The sequence below is a fragment of the Hyla sarda genome, chromosome 6 (assembly GCF_029499605.1).
Source record: "Hyla sarda isolate aHylSar1 chromosome 6, aHylSar1.hap1, whole genome shotgun sequence".
In the NCBI taxonomy this organism is placed as follows: Eukaryota; Metazoa; Chordata; class Amphibia; order Anura; family Hylidae; genus Hyla; species Hyla sarda.
The window spans coordinates 223,898,917-223,921,312 of record NC_079194.1 but is presented as its reverse complement, the minus strand read 5'-3'; the positions used below and the strand labels follow the sequence as shown (position 1 = coordinate 223,921,312).

General features: G+C 42.5%; 1 protein-coding gene across 4 annotated transcripts in view; it reads left to right on the top strand.

The window, feature by feature from the left end:
* The window catches only part of KIAA1549L (KIAA1549 like), a 179,412-nt gene extending 163,379 nt beyond the window's left edge, over positions 1 to 16,033 (top strand). For 2 of the 4 annotated variants that reach the window (XM_056526603.1, XM_056526601.1), the window contains exons 20-21: positions 2,229 to 2,344; positions 11,033 to 16,033. In XM_056526603.1, coding sequence (XP_056382578.1) covers positions 2,229 to 2,344; positions 11,033 to 11,314 — 398 coding nt within the window. In that variant the 3' untranslated portion in view covers positions 11,315 to 16,033. Of the gene's footprint in view, positions 1 to 2,195; positions 2,345 to 11,032 lie in introns of all 4 variants that reach the window. The other 2 variants (XM_056526602.1, XM_056526600.1) reach the window with 1 other exon arrangement.
* Positions 16,034 to 22,396: the final 6,363 nt, after the last annotated feature.

Genomic DNA, 22,396 nt, shown 5'->3' with positions numbered 1-22,396 from the left:
CCCCTGCGATCAGACACTTATTCCCTATCATCAATTGGGGATTAATAGCTAACTTCTTGCAACAACATGACAAATTTTATGATAAGTTAAAAAAAAAATTGTCCCAAAATACTAAACTTTTCATTGACTAAAGTCACAATAGCCATTCATATTGTCAAGAATATGGGGACCAGTTCTGTAATTCATGTACATTGAAGGTCACCTATAGAGTACTTTACCTGTCAGCAGTAGCTATGGTATGTAAATATAGATATTCATTGTGTCAGGAAGATATCTGTATTATGCAGAGGCCTTTAAGGCTTGGCTGCTATTTAAATTTTATGTTTGTACAGTTCCCAATTTCTCCCCAAGAGATATATACACAGTCTGCTCTATTGCTCCTGCCACAATAGACAACTGTTCATTATCTGTGTTACCCTTTGTAGCAGATGCTAATAGTAACCTACACAACACAATTACGGCATGACCCATATGACACAATGTAATGTAGCTATAAACAAACCACAAAAACTGATTGTAACCAAAGGCCAATCAGTTACAGAAATGGCAGAATATTGTTTTCTACCAGATGATCAAGTATAGTTGGCAGCAGTCATGACCAGACTGGGTTTCTTAAATCAAAGCTGTTGGGTTTTTGATTAGTTGGAAAAAATATTAAAAGGGTCCTCCTAGGGACTTTAAAGGGGTACTCTGCCCTTAGACATCTTATCCCCTATCCTTTAGATTCCTAGGGGTAGTGTACCTCCGGTACTCCGGTGGAAAAATTTTTTTTTTTGTAAACAACTTTTTATTTGAATTCTCACAATACAATATATACAACATTTAGGCGGGACATTCCCCTGACATGGAAACATGTTAAACAAAATATACAAAACCCCATAGAGTCAAGGACACCAGCCAAAGACCCGTGTCCCGAATGCCTATAGGAATAATAGAACAGAAATAACCCTCCCCTCTCCCCAAACGAAATCCCCCTCCCAACCCAAGATATCAAAGAGAGCCCCGAGGGCCATCCTCTGCAGCAAAACCCAGCCAGTATGACAGTGTAGTAGAAAATAGTAAAAAAAAAATGTAAAAAAATCTACAGAAGAGACATCTGCGGTAAGAGAAAGGAAAAAACGCAGCATGGTCTTTTTACAATCGGATCCTATGCATGATTGCTGCCACTATATGGCATCTCCCAGAGGCAAATGCTTAATGTCTGTGCTCCTGTGTATATCTTAAAGGGGTTATCCAAGAAAAAACTTTTTTTTTATATCAACTGGCTCCAGAAAGTTAAACAGATTTGTAAATTACGTCTATTAAAAAATCTTAATCCTTTCAGTACTTATGAGCTTCTGAAGTTAAGGTTGTTCTTTTCTGTCTAAGTGCTCTGATTACACGTGTCTCGGGAACCACCCAGTTTAGAAGCAAATCCCCAAAGCAAACCTCTTCTAAACTGGGCGGTTGATGTAAAAAAAAGTTTTTTCCTGGATAACCCCTTTATAGAGTCAATAAATCCATAAACTGTATAACCTTTTTTTCAAGTCATTGCATCCATGTGTTATACTTCATTTAAAAACCTGGTTATTCAAATTAGGATAGATTCACATATGTTAGACTAGGTTCACATCTGCACCTATTTTTCTGGTTTTATATTTAATTGGAACAGAAGACTGAAAATAACAGCTGTGCTGAATCCATAATATGATGTCACTATTGGTGGCCTATGGATCCCATTTACTATAATGAGGTCTGTCAGGTTTCCATTTTTTGGGTCTATTATTATACTAAAGAACAAAAAGAGCTGCATGCTGCCCTATTTTCTCTGGCCTTTTTGGTGAAATCTAAATTGGATGCCCCAATGCAAATGTGAACCTAGCCTTAGGGAGGAAGAAAATTCATATACAGGGGTTGTTTAATGTGGTCAGCTGCATTAGCTGTGTCAGTGTCTGTTTGTTATAGATAACAAGGTGGTCATTGAAGGATTTACTACATATTAGTTGAGCATATTTTAGGAATGAAACTCAAAGAATGATTTTTTTTTTGTGACGACATAGTTCATTTATGTATGTACATGTCATACAGGTAAAGCAGCCCTATAGAGTGCGGACCCCCACCGACATAACTTATTCTCTCAGTGGATCTTTTTTGTCATTGTAATTTCACCAAGTTCTAGGTCATATTCTATCTCAATAAATGCATTGCTTTGTCAGGTAACTCAATGCCTGCTGTATTCGCCATACCAGGGAACCGAGCTGGATACTCCGGTTATTACATTCCACAACCACCAGCTTCATACCGGAACCAGGCCTGGATGTCGTACTCAGGGGAGAATGATTTACCAGGGCAGTGGGCAGACTCGGTAAGACTTTTGTTATTACTGTAAGGGAGTTATTATACTGTTTATTAAGGCCCACTTATCAAAAGAGTCCAACACTAGTCTAACTTTATTTCACTTTGCTGGTCGTTGTTCCTTTATTAGATTCTGGTAACGCTGGAACACTTAAAGAGGTACTCCGGGGAACTAAATCCACAGCCCATTCTTTCCCTCTCACCAACATATGCATTTGTCTAAATATCATTCATTAGTTATATACAACAGTTTTCCTCTTTCAGCTGTCACTTACATGTGAGAAAAATTCATTTTTTAGATCCACGTTGTCTCCTCAGTGAGAGCAGCCCCTCCCATAAAGACAACATCACCTGATTTCTGTCTGATTTCTGATTGGGCCAGAGCTCTGGCTGTACAGCCACACCTCCCCTCCCTGTGTGAGGAGCTTGTGAGAGAAAAGCAGTGAAGATTCTTAGTCACAACTGAGCTCATACCGTAGACGTAGCTGCTGTTTTTCTTTTGAATATGCTGCCATTCAGAACACAGACAAATTCATAGCAGGAGGTGGCCCGGATTTATCAAACTGTGTGAGAGAAAAAGTGGAGATATTTCCCCATATGCAGCCAATCACAGCTCGGCTTTCACTTTACCTCAGCTTGTTAGCTGGTTGCTGTGGGAAAATCCCTCCACTTTTTCTCTCACACAGTTTGATAAATCTCCCCCAGTGTGTGTGTGTGTGTGTGTGTGTATGTGTATATATATATATATATATATATATCTGTGTGTGTGTGTGTGTGTGAGAGCTGCAGTGTAAGCCTGCACACAGATAGTGAAAGCAGTTGGCTGGCAGCCATTACACAGAGATGAATTCTGGGAGTTGTAGTCTGTGCTGCAGATAAAGAAAAAAAGTATTTAGGAGACATCAGGGGCCAAAGGAACTGCCAAAATCACATGAATAACTACAGGGGACACAGAACAGGTATTGTGATGGCTTTGGGGCATTTTTCTTTTTCTTAACTTCCCCGGAGTACCCCTTTAAAAATGTGTGGTAAAGTCTAAGGCTGGGTTTACACATTGAATTTTGGTGGGTATTGGGATAAGTATTTTGGCAGTATTTTTAGAAACATAAAAACATAACCATTATTGGGTCCAAAAGACAGATAAAGGTGCTAAACTTTCCATTATAGGTTTATTTTGTGTCATGTCCACTCCTGTTTTTTCTCTGACCAAAATAATATGAAAACCCAGCCTACATCTTACTAATCTGTTGGTTTACCTCTACAGCTTTTCTACAAATCAAAAGATAGGTGAGCGTGAAGGCCTAGGATATAGATATTTCCATCTATTGTCATGGCCCCTTTGAATGGTGGATCATCAGAAGTGCCAAGAGTTAAAGCGCAACTGTCATGAACTCTGGGTGCTATAACCTACTCACAGCCTTTGTACAGTGTGCAGATGGTGTGTACAGCATTGTTTTTACAATGTGTACATAGCCACACACAGTCGAATAGGCGTGGCGCGAGGTACCCTATGCCCCGCCATGCGAGCGCTTGCCGGGATAACACACGGCAGCACGCACGTTAGATGAGCTGAGAGGCGCATGCCCTGGGACCTGTGTGTCAATCACAGCGGTCCCAGTGCTTACACAGGGGGTGGGCGTGGTGGCGGCGGGGCATAGCGTACCTTGCGCCACGCCTATCCGACTGTGTGTGGCTGTGATCAAATGCATTTTTTGGGGTGATGAAAGCCTGCAAAAATAAGGTAAAAACAATGCTGTACACACTGTCTGCACACAGTACAAAGGTTGTGTGTAGGTTATAGCACCCAGAGTTCATGACAGTCGACGCTGTTTTTCAGCGGTAGTAGCAAGAGAAAAAGACAGCACAAGCAGTATTCTTTCTTCCGCTATTCTCCCCGGCGACAACGGTGTGACAACCGTAGTGTGAAAGTAGCATAATATTGATATCCTATCTTAAGTATAGTCCATGAATCTTTTACAGTAGAATCTCCCATTAGCGGACACTCACAGGGAATAAAAAAGTGTCCGCTATTGGGAAAAAAGGCTCAAACATCTTTCTTAGGTTGCATTCACATCTTGGTTTTACACTACGGGTGCCGGATCCAGCTGGGGGAGGGGAAAATCGGGCTCTCACGTACCCCAGCTGGACCAGCGCTGAACTCCATTCACTTTAATGAGCCGACCGGAATCAAACGGTGACTCCGGTCAACTCATTTTTGACCCGTATACAGTTTTGTGACTGGACCTAAAACCGTAGTATACTTACGTATTATACTTGGCTCACCCTGGAGAATCTCTCACCTGCTGCTTAATTCATGAGGCAACAGGGAAGGGAGGTGTATATAAAATGGAGACTCAGTCTAATCTGGGCTCTTCCTTGGAAACAGTATGCTGGCTGTTAGGAGGAGACACACAGGCCCTGTTTAGGTAACACGCAGCAGGAGTTGTGAGTGGTCCAAGTTCGGGTGTGAACTGTGAGTAAAAAGAGGCTGCAGGTGGCACAGGTTTTAACTGGATGAGGGAAGCTCACCAGTTGGTAGACTTATAGTCTTATAGTCAGCGACCAGACGGTCTAGGACTTTATTTTGTTCCTGTTTATGTTTTGTTTTTACCTGCAACCTGTGTAAATAAAGCTGGCGAGGTGCCAGACTTGTATCCCGAACTGTTGTCTGGCGAGTTATTGTAAGGAACGTGTCCCGTGGCAAGTGACCAGGACGATCCGAGAGCTAATCCCTGGGACGGTTCGACACAATACCTATAAAACAGGATAAAAAACGATATTACAGTAGAATCTCCCAGTGCCATATAATTACCCCTTATCACCCCCTTGTACCATTTCATCCCCCCCTTATACCCTGGGCCACTTTATTCCCCCTGCGCCTAGTGCCAAATCATCCCCCCTTTACCCCCTGTGCTACATATTTTCCCCTTGTTCCCTCTGTGCCATTTAATTCCCCCTTTTTTGCCTGTATGCAAATTCATAATTTCCCTCTTTACATAATCCTCTGCCATTCCCTCCCCCCCATGCCCTGTGCCAAATCATCCTTCCTCACCCCTAGTGCCACATCACTTTTCCCCTTCCCTCCTCCTCCTGTTGTTTTTCTTACCTTGCCAGCAGGCTCAGATGCTCTCAGCGGGTTTGACGTTTTCCTAACGTCTTCTGCACTGCACTTATTGATAGCAGCAGTGGTGGCTGCGGGCACTGACAAGTGACATGAGGGGCATCACTTGTCAGTGCTCGCAGCCACCACTGCTCACAGCTTTCAGTGATTGCAGCACAGAGGACGTCAGGAGAACATCAAACCCGCTGAGAGCCCCTGCACCTGAACCGGCTGGCAAGGTAAGAAGAACAACAGGAGGAGGAGGGAAGGGGAAAAGTGATGTGGCACAAGGGGTGAGGGGGGGAGGGAATGATTTGGCCCAAGGGGGAATAAAGTTGCATAGGGGATAAAGGGGGAATGACATGGCACAGGGGGATAAAGGGGGGGGGGGGGGGAAGAAATGGCACATGGGGGATGAAATGGGGGGGGGGAATGATGTGACCGGTGGACGTACAAAAGCAGGAGACCACTGTTTAACCCCTTCAGGACGGAGCCCATTTTGGCCTTAAGGACCGGAGCATTTTTTGCACATCTGACCACTGTCACTTTAAACATTAATAACTCTGGAATGCTTTTAGTTATCATTCTGATTCCGAGACTGTTTTTTCGAGACATATTCTACTTTAACATAGTGGTAAATTTTTGTCAATACTTGCATCCTTTCTTGGTGAAAAATCCGTAAATTTGATGAAAAATTTGAAAATTTTGCATTTTTCTAACTTTGAAGCTCTCTACTTGTAAGGAAAATGGATATTACGAATACATTTTTTTTTGGTTCACATATACAATATGTCTACTTTATGTTTGCATCATAAAATTGACGTGTTTTTACTTTTGGAAGACACCATAGGGCTTCAACGGTCAGCAGCAATTTTCCGATTTTTCACAAAATTTTCAAACTCAGTATTTTTCAGGGACCAGTTCAGGTTTGAAGTGGATTTGAAGGGTCTTCATATTAGAAATACCCCATAAATGACCCCATTATAAAAACTGCACCCCACAAAGTATTCAAAATGACATTCAGTCAGCGTTTTAACCCTTTAGGTGTTTAACAGGAATAGCAGCAAAGTGAAGGAGAAAATTCACAATCTTCATTTTTTATACTCACATGTTCTTGTAGACCCAATTTTTGAATTTTTACAAGGGGTAAAAGGACAAAATTTTTACTTGTATTTGTAGCCCAATTTCTCTCGAGTAAGCACATACCTCATATGTCTATGTAAAGTGTTCGGCGGGCGCAGTAGAGGGCTCAGAAGGGAAGGAGCGACAAGGGGATTTTGGAGAGTACGTTTTTCTGAAATGGTTTTTGGGGGGCATGTTACCTTTAGGAAGCCCTTATGGTGCCAGAACAGCAAAAAAAAAAACACATGGCATACCATTTTGGAAACTAGACCCCTCGGGGAATGTAACATGGGATAAAGTGAACCTTAATACCCCACAGGTGCTTCACGACTTTTGCAAATGTAAAAAAACAAAAACAAATTTTACCTAAAATGCTTGTTTTCCCAAAAAAAAATTATTTTTAAAAAGGGTAATAGCAGAAAATACCCCTAAAAATTTGAAGCCCAATTTCTCCCGATTCAGAAAACACCCCATATGGGGGTGAAAAGTGCTCTGCTGGCGCACTACAGGTCTCGGAAGAGAAGGAGTCACATTTGGCTTTTTGAACGCAAATTTTTCTCTGGGGGCATGCCGCATTTAGGAAGCCCCTATGGTGCCAGAACAGCAAAAAAAAACCCACATGGCATACCATTTTGGAAACTAGACCCCTCGGGGAACGTAACAAGGGGTTAAGTGAACCTTTATACCCCACAGGTGTTTCACGACTTTTGCATATGTAAAAAAAAAATTTTTTTTTTACCTAAAATGCTTGGTTTCCCAAAAATTTTACATTTTTAAAAAGGGTAAAAGCAGAAAATACCCCCCAAAATTTGTAACACAATTTCTCCCGAGTACGGCGATACCCCATATGTGGCCCTAAACTGTTGCCTTGAAATACGACAGGGCTCCAAAGTGAGAGCGCCATGCGCATTTGAGACCTAAATTAGGGACTTGCATAGGGGTGGACATAGGGGTATTCTACGCCAGTGATTCCCAAACAGGGTGCCTCCAGCTGTTGCAAAACTCCCAGCATGCCTGGACAGTCAACGGCTGTCCGACAATACTGGGAGTTGTTTTGCAACAGCTGGAGGCTCCGTTCTGGAAACAGTGACGTACCAGACGTTTTTCATTTTTATTGGGGAGGGGAGGGGGGCTGTGTAGGGGTATGTGTATATGTAGTGTTTTTTACTTTTTATTTTATTTTTTGTGGTAGTGTAGTGTAGTGTTTTTAGGGTACAGTCGCACGGGCGGGGTTTCACAGTAGTTTCTCGCTGACAATTTGAGCTGCAGCAGAAAGTTTGCGGCAGCTCAAATTTGCAGCCAGATACTTACTGTAATCCTCCGCCCATGTGAGTGTACCCTGTACGTTCACATTGGGGGGGGGGGGGGGGGGGGGGGGGACATCCAGCTGTTGTATAACTACAACTCCCAGCATGCCCGTTGGCTGTCGGTGACTGCTGAGAGTTGTAGTTTTGCAACAACTGTAGGCACACTGGTTATGTATCACTGAGTTTGTGACCTAACTCAGTGTTTCACAACCAGTGTGCCTCCAGCTGTTGCAAAACTACAACTCCCAGCATGTACGGTGCATGGTGTACGGTGACTGCTGTGAGTTGTAGTTTGCAACAGCTGGAGGCACACCGGTCGTGAAACACTGAGTTAGGTAAAAAAAACTCTGAGTTTCACAACCAGTGTGCCTTCAGCTGTTGCAAAACTACAACTCTCAGCAGTCACCGACAGCCAACGGGCATGCTGGGAGTTGTAGTTATGCAACCAGCAGATGCACCACTACAACTCCCAGCATGCACTTTAGCTGTTTGTGCAAGCTGGGAGTTGTAGTTACACAACAGCTGAAGGTACACTTTTCCATAGAAAGAATGTGCCTCCAGCTGTTGCAAAACCATAAGTCCCAGCATGCCCATAAGGGAATGCTGGGAGTTGTGGTGGTCTGCCTCCTGCTGTTGCATAACTACAGCTCCCAGCATGCCCTTTTTGCATGCTGGGAGCTGTTGCTAAGCAACAGCAGGAGGCTGTCACTCACCTCCAACGATCCAGCCGCACAGGTCAGTCCCTCGTCGTCTCCGCCGCCGCAGCTGCTCCTGGGGCCCCGATCCCAACAGGGGCGCCGGGGATCGGGGTCCCCAGCACCCGGGGTGCACGTCCCGCACCCGCTCACGTCCTCCAGAAGAGGGGCGGAGCGGGTGCGGGAGTGACACCCGCAGCAGGCGCCCTGATTGGTCGGCCGGTAATCCGGCCGACGAATCAGGGCGATCGTGAGGTGGCACCAGTGCCACCTCACCCCTGCAGGCTCTGGCTGTTCGGGGCCGTCAGAGACGGCCCCGAACAGCCAGTAATTCCGGGTCACCGGGTCACTGGAGACCCGATTGACCCGGAATCGCCGCAGATCGCTGGACTGAATGACCCACCTGGGCGATATGCCGGGATGCCTGCTGAACGATTTCAGCAGGCATCCGGCTCCGGTCCCCAACCGGCTAGCGGTGGGGGCCGGAATTCCCACGGGCGTATGGATACGCCCTCTGTCCTTAAGGACTCGGGATTCAGGGCGTATCCATACGCCCTATGTCCTGAAGAGGTTAAACAGTGGTCTTCTGCTTCTGTGCTGGGGCTGCTACAGAGGGTGGGGGGAGGGGTAGCTGGCCACTCACTGGGGTATTGGCTGTACCCCCCCTGATGGCTGCCCTGTGTACAAGGAAGGGCCAGCACATAAGCATGGTTGTCCCCCTATTGGGAGTGTTTTGTCCCCTATTGGGTGTGTTCACTATTGGGAATGTCCCCTATTCGGAGGGAGCAAATACATTAAGTCCTATGGGACTCTGCCGGGGAATTAAAAACTGTCCGCTATTGGGAGGTGTCCCCCTATTTGGAGGTGTCCGCTTAGGGAGATTTCACAGTACAATCTGTGGACCCCTGTAGTACAGTCCCTTTCATTAGCATTACTATAGGGTGTACATACTTAGCAATCACATCTGGTAGCTTGAGAAGGCCCAAAGGTCACAGAAGGAGACACCATTTTAGTTCATGACACATGGTAGGCCATAGGCTCGGGAGCTTCAAGTTATGCAACTAGTCCCTTTCATGCAATCTAGTACAGATAGAGCAGGTTCCTTTTGTATAAATTGCATCCAAAATAAAACTTCTGATTTTTTGTGGTACTTGTCAGAAATAAAAAGTAACGTATCTAGGTAGCATTATTATGGTTGTATTTTTTGCTTTATTTTCATATAGAAGTACAAATCTATGTACTTCTCTCCATATACAAATTCCCAAAGAAAGTTGTTATATGGGAACAGGAACATGAATCAATGACTGTGAATCCAATAATTGCAGGGTCAGTGTTTAATGGGAGAAAGATATTCAAATGAGTCCCTGTTGTTCCCTATTTCATGTAGTAAGCCAAAATATTACATAGTTGTTCTTTCCTAGAGGTAGAATTCTGCTGCTTTGTGCACATGGCAGAATTTCCATGCCAGATGTTTCCAGCATGGAAATTCCACTTTCCGTGTAAGCACAAAAAATGAACATGTTCATTCTTTGGGCGGAGACTGCACAGAATGCATAGCCGTCTGCAGAGCTGTAGCTAGCTCCTTTTGCGCCCAAGGCAAGCCCAGAAAATAACCCAGAAGCAGTTCAGGATAAATAATGTAATGTATGTACACAGTGACCTCACCAGCAGAATAGTGAGAACAGCTCTGGAGTATAATGCAGGATATAATTCAGGATCAGTACAGGATAAGTAATGTAATGTATGTACACAGTGACCTCACCAGCAGAATAGTGAGTACAGCTCTGGAGTATAATACAGGATATAACTCAGGATCAGTACAGGATAAGTAATGTAATGTATGTACACAGTGACCTCACCAGTAGAATAGTGAGTACAGCTCTGGAGTATAATGCAGGATATAACTCAGGATCAGTACAGGATAAGTAATGTAATGTATGTACACAGTGATCTCACCAACAGAATAGTGAGTACAGCTCTGGAGTATAATGCAGGATATAACTCAGGATCAGTACAGGATAAGTAATGTAATGTATGTACACAGTGACTCCACCAGCAGAATAGTGAGTACAGCTCTGGAGTATAATACAGGATATAACTCAGGATCAGTACAGGATAAATAATGTAATGTATGTACATAGTAACCTCACCAGTAGAATAGTGAATACAGCTCTGGAGTATAATACAGGATATAACTCAGTTATAACTTATGCCGGTGCCCAGGAATGTCTGCACAGAGGTTCTCCTGTTATCAGCTAGGCACAGTGCCAGGGTGTGTTCTGGGGTACTTTTTACCATTACCACATCAGTGCAGGAAACTCATCACTGGCACCGAGGTCATCACTGGGATCATACATAGAGGTTGCACAGAATCATAATTCTTTAATTTGCATGAGCCTTTAAAGTTACTTTTTTGATCAGCTCTTCGGTTGTCTTAAAAATACTGAACATCTTTATATTTCTTATTGCCTTAGGTTCCTCTCCCAGGATACATTGAGGCGTATCCCAGATCAAGATACCCACAGAACTCTCCTTCTCGACTTCCCAGGCAGTTTGGCCAGCCAGTTAATTTACATCCTAGCCTAGACCATGCCACTGGACCATCTATTGGAGCTTCTCAACAAAGTCTAGCAGACACTGATACTCCAGACGCCTCCATCACAAACCTATCCACAGCCGCACTGGTTAAAGCCATAAGGGAAGAAGTTGCTAAACTGGCAAAAAAACAGACAGACATGTTTGAGTTTCAGGTCTGAGGATACCATGGATTCATCTCATGTGCTACAATGCACCAAATGCTATGTTGTTCAGTAATGGTAACAGTGCCTAAATAAATAAGAACTTACATGGGGTTTTATGATATTTTTATTGAAATGGATCATGACAAATGATGATCTGTTACTAATGCTTTGATTTTTATTTATAATTGTAAATTATTAAATCATTTTTCTATTGACCTCAACACCAAACCGATCAACTACTTTTTGTTATGTTGAATATTCATAAACGATGAACCTAACCATCAGCCATGTCAGTGTGGATTTATTCATGATGGGCAGGGCAAGTGTGTTGCTGACTATTACTGTGTTGCTCCCACTGTTTACACTATTGAGCAACTCTTAACTCCTCGTGGGCAGGACTGTACTCCAGTCAAAATGATGGACAACTCTAATATAAAGATCCAGATTCTCCCATGTCTCTACAATTCCTGCTGATGATCGTGTTTTTTGGTCTGTTGTCAATGCATAATTTAGGCACATACTTATAATGTTTAACAAGACTGTAAAGCAACGTCAAGCCTATACTGTACCTTCTGTCCAGGATTGTATAACACATTCATGGACATCATAGCTACATAATCGGATAATGTACATTATTACTTTCTTATCTCTATTATTGCTGTCCATTTTACTTTTTTACTTGCTCCAGGAGAATCACTTTTAAAATAAGTGCCATCATATTTATTTATACCGCATGTAAAGCCTAAAACTGTATTTTCTCAATAAAGTTAGTTAAAGGGGTCATCTCATGATCGCCAGGGGGACTGACTGAAGAATCCCCTAGTAAACGGCTGTTATCAGAGTCTGGTCCACCACTTCAAAGGAGTGGTGTAGTGCATTTTTTTTTTATCCCATTGTGCCTGGGCTGCAAAAAAACAAACAAAAAAAAACCTTTAACTTACCTTCTGATTCTCCCCCGTTGCGCTGCTATAGCTCTTTGGTCTTCCCGGTCTTCTTCCTGCTTCCATGTGCACAGATTGTCATACTGCGATCTGTGTATAGCCGGCCGCAGTGATGGCTCGCCTTGGCCAGTGATAGGCTGAGTGCAGTGTCATATAACAGGCCCGGGCAGCTGGAAGAAGGTGGGGCCCAGGCTTGTTAAGCGACACTGCGCTCAGGCTATCACCGGCCAAGGCGGGACTTTGCTGCAGTTGGCGATATGCTGATTGCAGTGTGACGATCCATGCACATGGAAGCAGGAAGAAGACCGGGACTGAAGAGCCATAGCAGCGCAACGGGGGAACGTCGGAAGGTGAGTTTTATTTGTTTGCAGCCCAGGCACAATGGGACAAGAAAACAATGCACTACACTACTCCTTTAAATAAATGGCAAACCACATAATACATAGACAAGCCAGATCCTCAAGAAGGTGAGACATGAACAGTAGGGTTGTCTTTGCCAGAACTCCACTTTAATGTGGGTCATCATTCCCTACCATCTACTTATCAAACTAGTTGATTTTCGCCAGGTAGAATGTCTGTGACTATATAATGGGGAAAACTATTCAACAAACCCCATCCACAAAATATAAAATAAACTGCAAGGCAATCCTAACTTGTGGCCCAGTTGATGAAAAGTTGCACTAAGTCAGCACCCTTTCCCTCAACATTGCAAGGTCTTTCAGACTGGCGCTGGGCTGAAGCAGGTAAACTGAGAACCTTGAGTAAATTTGGCTTAGAACCCGATCTTAGCCGGCTGCACAAAAAAGCCTCTGTCTGCCTGAGATTTCTATTATTTAGTAAGAAATAATACTAAGCCATGAAACAGAGAGCAAAAGAGACGACCTAATAAAATCTACTTTTCAGCCTAGGAATGCATGTGAGATAGAATCCTATTTTATATGAAGCTTTGTGTCTTCTTAAGGTGTACATACGGTAAGAACACCTTTGGTCATGCAAACCAACTGGATACATTATGTGCAATGAAATGTGAATGTATATATATATATATATATATATATATATATATATATATATATATATGACCATTTCACTGTTCAGCCTTCTTGCATTCCTATTGAAGATGTGCCACATTTATTGTATAAAGTCCAATGTTAACCATGGGTAAGGCTACATTTATAGCTTCATCTGCATTCCCACATTGCATTTTTACAATTTGTGTGATGAAAAGAACAAGTTTAATATCTATTCAGTATTTCTAGGGTTGCGCATGGTGGTCACACAATATTAAGCCTGCCTGTTATGCCATATAATAGACTCCTGGTTGCAGAACTGGTATCATCTACATACTAGAATCATGAACCTCAGTAGGTTGAAATTGCTACACACCTAGGCATCTATCTCCAGTGGCTCCATAGTAGCTACATGGACTGTCTCTTTATTATTAATATGGTTATGTTATGAGATATCTCACACTGATATTGGTGGAAGCACCCCTTGCTGTTCCTTGTAATGTTCATTTCTGGGTCCACCTTACGCAGCGTGCAGTGGTGAACACACAAGTTCCATTACTGACCATCTCCCCAGGCGCATTGATACCTATGTGCATTTGTCTATCATATACTTTCCTTATAACCTTACATGAGCTTGTATATGTCACCAAAGATATATATAACCCTACATATATAGTAGGTAAAGGTATGTATTTGTAATTATAACACCAAAAAGAGAACCATACCACAAATTAAACAGAAAAGTAATAGAATGTACAAAATCAACTTTATTAATACAATTTAGTAAAAAAATAGATATTAAAATTAAAACATAAATGGATAGGCACTAGTGGACATACAAAGATATAGGACAATGGTAGGACCCAAATACATCAAAATATACAAGTATAAGGAGTAAATGCCACAGTAGCTGGTAGGATACAAGAGTAATACCTGCCAAAAGTATACAATAAAGGGTGCCAAACCATACCTACACCTGAACCCCAACGATCGTTTCGCTATTATGCCGCTTCTTCTTCTTTTTGATTTTGTACATTCTATTACTTTTCTGTTTAATTTGTGGTATGGTTCTCTTTTTGGTGTTATGAGCTTGTATATGTGAAGAGAGATAATTCATAGAAACATATACTGTTTATCTTTTAGAGAGAATTGGTCTATGTGTAGTACTATTTTTATTTCTCTTTACATGCTTATAGTAATGCATATAGTCATATATGAAGCACAAATAATAAATAAGAAGGATACATTGTGGGGGACACTAAGTAGAGAAAAAAATTATGGGAAATTAGATCCCATAGAACTTTGTATTAGTGAGATCTCTGAAGTTAAGTGTGAGGGACTATTTTCTATGTAGGTCGGTGGAGGGAGACAGGAGACCTGAGCTCTTATAACTAGGGAATTTCCAAGGGCCAGGCTGAAATACAGCTGGTTCCTGGTCACAGCATTACATTGGTGCACGCCTACAAAAAAGTGAAGAGATAAGAGCTGTATATAGATGAAGAAATAGGCTAAAAATTGCACTGGACAGAGGCTGTACTTACATGGATAGTGTTAGAATAGTGGTGTGTATTGCTCCATAGCTCTGTTTTGTTTTGCATTATGTGGGATATTCCCTTTTAGCATGATTGAGAATCATTGGGAAAACTGACCTGAAGTGCGAGCACTGTGTCTTCTTGAGAACTAACAAAGGGCCTAGATCAAATTGCCACTTTTTGTCAATATCCAGCCATGTCCACATACTTGCAATGTGATCCACATACATATTTAACAGACCAGACTTGAAATCTATGTAAGAACATGAAGCTTCCATAAGCAATAAGCCATAAATACAGGTTCTTGTTTGTTTTGTAACTTTGAGGGAATGTATGGGGTACAGAACCTTGATGCAGACACCTTGTAATTTGTGTAGCAGTTCTATGTGCTGGAATGGAACATGCTGCAATATGTGTTGTGTGAGGAATTTAGAGACAATATTGTACTTCCACCTAAAATCCAAGTCATGAGGATATATATGTAGTAACAGTATATTGGGGACATATTACAGAGTCATACCAAATGGGTCCATAACGTGCACTCAGCTGTATCACAACATTCACACAGACTACATATCTGTATGAAATTCTGAACAACTTTTTTCAACCTGCTATGCTACATTTTGCTATACATGACCCTAATATTATTCCACCCTTATTTTTCAAAAGGACACTCAAATTTTAAGTCTACATTTTTCTGCATGCAACAGTGCATACTACAGTCTCACAGACAATATAACCAAATGACTGCAAACTGTATTTTAGGCCTCGAAGACATTGAATTTGTCTCGTGTTTAGTACGAGTTTCCTTTAATTTTTAATTTTTCCGTTAAGGACATATTTTTTCATGTAAACAAGTCTTATATATGTACATAACTGAAATGTATTTTTGTAATCTTTATGTAAATATCTTTATGTATATATATATATATATATATTGTACATATATTACAGATATATGCAAACTGTCAGGCTGCAATGGATTGATCCAATGATTAACTTGAATAAAGAACCGTTCAGGGCCAGGTGTATGAAAAGCTACAAGGACTTTTACCTTAAAAAGATAAGGTACCTCACCTTACCACAAAAAGATTCATGTCTACCCAGGATATGAGGATACTTTCTGCATTAGCTGCCTTGAAACATCAGTACTTATTGTTTTCTTTCATTTCATTGTCATGCTACTTTTACTGCATTGCTTGTGATTATGATCTTGTTAATCTGTATATTAAAACACTTACTGTATACACAGTTTAAAATCTATTCATGTGTTTAAATACATTGATCAGTATCAGGTTAATATAAATATATATATATATATATATATATATATATATATATATATATATATATATATATATACAGTCATGGCTGTAAAGGTTGGCACTCCTGAAGTTTTTCTAACACATGTTTTGCTATACACATGTTTATTCCCTTTGTGTGTTCTGGAACTAAACCAAAAAAGGGAGGAAAAAAGCAAATTGGGCATAATGTCATACCAAACTCCAAAAATGGCCTTAACAATATTATTGGCACCCTTAATGTAATATTTGATTGCACACCCTTTGGAAAAAATAACTGAAATCAGTTGCTTCCTATAACCATCAATAAGCTTCTTACACCTCTCAGCTGGAATGTTGGACCACTCTTCCTTTGCAAACTGCTCTAGGTCTCTCTTATTGGAAGGGCACCTTTTCCCAACAGCAATTTTAAGATCTCTCCACGTGTTCAATGGGATTTAGATCTGGACTCATTGCTGGCCACTTCAGAACTCTCCAGCACTTTGTTGCCATCCATTTCTAGGTGCTTTTTGACGTATGTTTGGGGTCATTGTTCTGCTGGAAGACCCAAGATCTCAGACGCAAACACAGCTTTCTGACACTGGGCTGTATAGTGCGACCCAAAATACATTGGTAATCCTCAGATTTCATGATGCCTTGCACACATTCAAGGCACCCAGTGCCAGAGGCAGCAAAACAACCCCAAAACATTATTGAACCGCCACCATATTTCCCTATAGGTACTGTGTTCTTTTCTTTGTAGGCCTCATTCCATTTTCGGTAAACAGTAGAATGATGTGCTTTACCAAAAAGCTCTATCTTGGTCTCATCTGTCCACAAGACGTTTTCCCAGAAGGATTTTGGCTTACTCAAGTTCATAGCGTTTCATTTTATTTAAATTAGGGACCGACCGATTATCAGTTTGGCTGATATTCCTGATTTTCGAAGTTATCGGTATCGGCAATTACCTTGCCAATGATGCCGATAATGCGGGCGCCCGCCGCCGCTGCCCCATTGCCTCCCCCACCCTCTGGCCACATACCGCTGCTTTCCCATCGCCTCCCCCATCCCCGATGTTATAATTACCTGTTCCCGGGGTCCACACTACTTCTGGCTCCTGCCTGTCCTACGATGTTGCTGTGCGTTGCGCAATGATGAGTGACGTCCTCAACGCGACATCACCGTCAGTGCGCACAGTGACAGTGTAGTACGCCACCGGAGCCAGAAGTAACGCGGACCCTGGGAACAGGTAATTATAACACCAGGGATGGGGGAGGCGATGGGGCAGGGCGGCGGCTGTATGTGGCCAGAGGATGGGAATGCAATGGGGCAGCGGCGGCATGTGGTCAGAGGATTTGGAGGCAATGGGGCATTGGCGGCATGTGGCCAGAGGATAGGCAGGGTGATCGGGCAGCGTAGGTGGTTAGACTCTGGACCCCAGGAGAGGCCGGGGGTCCTGAAATGCACGGAATATCGGCATAAGTTATCAGCTATAGGCCGGAAAGTTCGCAGAATATCAGTATCGGCTGTAAAAAATCAATATCGGTCGATCCCTAATTTAAATGTCGATGGATAGTTCGCAATGACACTGATGTTCCCTGAGCCTGCAGGACAGCTTGAATATCTTTGGAACTTGTTTGGGGCTGCTTATCCACCAATCCATCCATCAATTTTTCTCTTCCACGCCCAGGGAGATTAGCTACAGTGCCAGGGGTTGCAAACTTCTTGATAATGTTGCGCACTGTAGACAAAGGCAAATCTAGATCTCTGGAGATGGACTTGTAACCTTGAGAGTGTTGATATTTTTCCACAATTTTGGTTCTCAAGTCAGTTCTCTTCTCCTCTTTCTGTTGTCCATGCTTAGTGTGTAACACACAGACACACAATGCAAAGACTAAGTGAACTTCTCTCCATTTTATCTGCTTTCAGGTGTGATTTTTATATTGCCCAAACCTGTTACTTGCCCCCAGGTGAGTTTAAAGGAGCATCACATGCTTGAAACAATCTTATTTATCCACAGTTTTGAAAGGGTGCCAATAATTTTGTCCAGCCCATTTTTGGAGTTTAATGTGACATTATGTCCAATTTGCTTTTCCCCCTCTCTTTTTTGGTTTAGTTCCAATACACTCAAAGGGAATAAACATGTGTATAGCAAAACATGTGTTACTGCAATCCTTTTCTGTGAGAAATACTTAATTTTCTAGATACATTTCAGGGGTACCAACATTTATGGCCATGACTGCGGATATATATATATATATATATATATATATATATATATATATATATATATATAAAATCCAAAGAAGAAGTGGCACTCCAATGTGGCAAAAAATGGTGTATTTATTCACCCATCCAGTTATAAGTGCTACGTTTCGGTCTGCACAATGAGACCTTTCTCAAGCCCTCAAGCTCGGCTTGAGAAAGGTCTCATTGTGCAGACCGAAATGTAGCACTTGTAACTGGATGGGTGAATAAATACACAATTTTTTGCCACATTGGAGTGCCGCTTCTTATTTGGATTTACAATTTCATGGGACATCGAGTCTTGTCTCCAGTAGCAGAGCACCCACTGGGCCCAGAGCCTCTACACAGTGCCGGTTCCTTTCCACACATGGTAAATATATATATATATATATATATATATATATATATGCTATGAATGTGTGTCCTGATGTGTTCTTCCCCCATTACAAGAGAGGGGGTCATGATGACCCTTGGACTGGCTCCTTTGGTAACAGTCCTGTAAAGTTGGAGAAGTGTAATCTACAAGGGTGGATGTACTTAACTGAACACAATACAAGATTTATTATTCTGGTTCAAAGCTCCAAAAACCCTTCATAGACATCAATGTGAGATCATGGACAAGTGCAGCAACCTCTTCATTACCAGGTATAGTGCTGTATATTTTCTGGTTGCTGTGTCTGACACTGTATGTTTCTCAGTCCCATTGATTTAAATTGGTTTAACAATATTTCTAGTATGTTGCTGGGGCAGTGTAGAAATAAAAAAATATACTTAACTATCTGGTACCCCACAGCTCCAATTCCAGAGCCTTCTGATCCTCTGCTGCTCATTGCTTCTCCCTGCTTCCAAAGCAAGATTTTTCAGCAGGTCCACCCGCTAAGCCAATCACTGGCCAAGATGGGACACTGGTCTTTAGGGGTCAAGTCCTGGGAAAAAAGTGTGGGAACTCACCGAAAATTTCCACTCAAGGGCTAGTCCTGCAGGACTCCTGCTAATAGGAGTAGTGTGCCTGCTGTGGAAAAAGTGCAGAAACTCTGTTCCCAGGACATGAGCCCTGCTGGTCTTGCTCTAATTTTTTGTGTCAGAAGCAGGGAGAAGCATGAAGGTGCATAAATGGAAGCTGTGGATGACCAAATAAAAAAATGATTGATGCTGTTTCTGGTGAACAATGAAGAGTCTGCATCTCTCACCCAAGAAATGCTGTCCCACGAATGATGGGGATGCCCAAAGTCAGACCCCTAAAAACATATTAATGGCCTATACTAAGCATAGATGTGGAACCCACAAGGAGGGTAGTTCAGGATACCTGAGGTTAGTAGTCCCTTGGGCGAAGTATGTTGTAATGTCATATATGGCAGGGTGGTCTGGCTTACCTGATGGGTCCCCCTGTGAGCCCAGATTACTTTTTGAAAGTAGGAGTTCGGCACAATGTAATGTCCTTTGACCCTAGGGTACACTTGATAGTAGTGTCTTGGGGTGTACTCATGCAAAAACACTCCAGGCTGGGTCCAGTCTTTTAAGCAGAGAGGGTTGGACTTGGAAAACTCCTCCCTCAGCCTTCGGGTATGTTCACACGGGCGGATCACCTGTGGAATTTCCGCACTGTATTTGCTGAGGAAAATCCACAGCAGTTTTTGCTACCATAGACCTCAATGGGTCAGCAGAAAATCTGCAATAGAGGCAGATTTGCAAATTTTCCTGCAGACTCATTGAAGTCAATGGTAGCAAGATCCGCTTCAGATTTTATGCAGCAAATACGTTGAGGAAAATCCACAGGTAATCCACCTATGTGAACGTACCCTTCTAGTAGTTTTGGATAGAACTTAACCACTTAAGGACCCAGGGCGTACAGGTACGCCCTGGAACTTAAGGATCCAGGACGTACCTGTACGCCAGTGAGAATTTTGGTCCCTGCCGGGCGAGACCAGGGTGATTGCTAATGTCTATCAGCAGGCACCCCATGCAAATGCCCAGGGGGGTCCTGATACTCCCCCCATGTCGGCGATTATCACAAATTGCTGGTGAATTCACACAGGCGATTTGAGGCGATTCCGGTCATACGGGTCACGTGTGACCCAGAGATACATGGTGATCAGAGGTGTAGAATACACCCCCAATAACCTCCTGTATCTATGGGGGGTGGCGATTTAGTCACCCCCCCCCCAGGAGTGCTGCTATTGGTCCGACCAATAGTAGCCAGCAGAGGTGGGGTTAACATCCCCTTCTCGCAGTTCTGCTAGCCCATTGAGTTCAGTCAGCGGGCAGAGTGGCAAGAAAGAGCCAGGGACCCCCCCTCTGTGAAGATCGGAGCCCCTCAGGGCTGAAGAAGGGTCCTTTAGTCACGGTGAGTTTGTATGCAGGGACAGGTAGGAGGTTAAAAATATAAAAAAGTAAAAAAAATAATAACCCGACCCCCCCCCCCCCCGCCGACCCCCTAAAATGTCCTCAAGTGTCTTCCGCAGTTTTTTCAGTGAGATCCGGGCCCTATTAGGGGTTCAGGACGCTGCATTTGCCCCCCCCCCCATTTTTTTGGGCCGCAACGTTTTCCCCCCAATATAATGGTGTGTGATTTATAATCACACACCGTTACATATAAAAGTTATACCAATCACACACACTACATACTTTCCCACACACACACACACACAAAAAAAAATCATTTACACATCCAACTTTAACGAAAAGTCGTCAAACACCTGTGGGGTGTTAAGGCTCACTGTACCTCTTGTTACGTTCCTTGAGTGGTATAGTTTCCAAAATAGTATGCGATGTGGGTTTTTATTTGCTTTTCTGGCACCATAGGGGCTTCCTAAATGCGACATGTCCCCCAAAAAACCATTTCAGCAAAATTTGCTTTCCAAAAGCCAAATGTGACTCCTTCTCTTCTGAGCATTGTAGTGCACCAGCAGAGAACTTGACGCCCACACATGGGGTATTTCCATACTCAGAAGAGATTGGGTTACAAATTTTGGGGGGCATTTTCTCCTATTACCTCTTGTAAAAATTTAAAATTTGGGGGAAAACTAGCATTTTAGTGAAAAAAAAAATCATTTACACATCCAACTTTAACGAAAAGTCATCAAACACCTGTGGGGAATTATAGTTTCCAAAATAGTATGCCACGTGTGTTTTTTTTTGCTGTCCTGGCACCATAGGGGCTTCTTAAATGTGACATGCCCCCCAAAAGCCATTTCAGAAAAACTCACTCTCCAAAATCCCACTGTCGCTCCTTCCCTTCTGAGCCCTCTACTGCACCCACACAGCACTTGACATACACATTTGTGGTATTTCCTTACTCGAGAGAAATTGGGTTACACATTTTAGGAAGATTTTTCTCCTTTTACCCCTTGTAAAAATTCAAAAATGGTTAACAAACTTTTTGAACTTCATTTTGAATACTTTGAGGGGTGCAGTTTTTATAATTGTGTCATTTATGGGGTATTTCTAATATGAAGGCCCTTCAAATCCACTTCAAAACTGAACTGGTCCCTGAAAAATTTTGATTTTGAAAATGTTGTGAAAAATTGGAAAATTGCTGCTATACTTTGAAGCCCTCTGATGTCTTCCAAAAGTAAAAACATGTCAACTTTATGATGCAAACATAAAGTAGACATATTTTATATGTAAATCAATATATAATTTATTTGGAATATTCATTTTCCTTATAAGCAGAGAGCTTCAAAGTAAAAAAAAAGTGCAACATTTTCAAATTTTGGAATTTTTCACCAAGAAATTATGCAAGTATCGATTACATTTTACCACCAACATAAAGTAGAATATGTCACGAAAAAACAGTCTCGGAATCAGATTGAAAGGTAAAAGCATCCCAGAGTTATTAATGCTTAAAGTGACAGTGGTCAGATGTGCAAAAAATGGCCGGGTCCTTAAGGTGAAAATGGGATGGGTCCTTAAGGGGTTAAAGGGGTACTCTGCCCCAAGACATCTTTCCCCCCCCCACAAACTCCCTGCAGCACCCGGCGGTCATTTGCCGGCTGCTGCACCGGAGGCTTGTGACATCACGGCCAAGCCCCCTCAATGCAAGTCTATGGGAGGGGGCGTAGCGGCCATCAGACTCCCTCCCATAGTC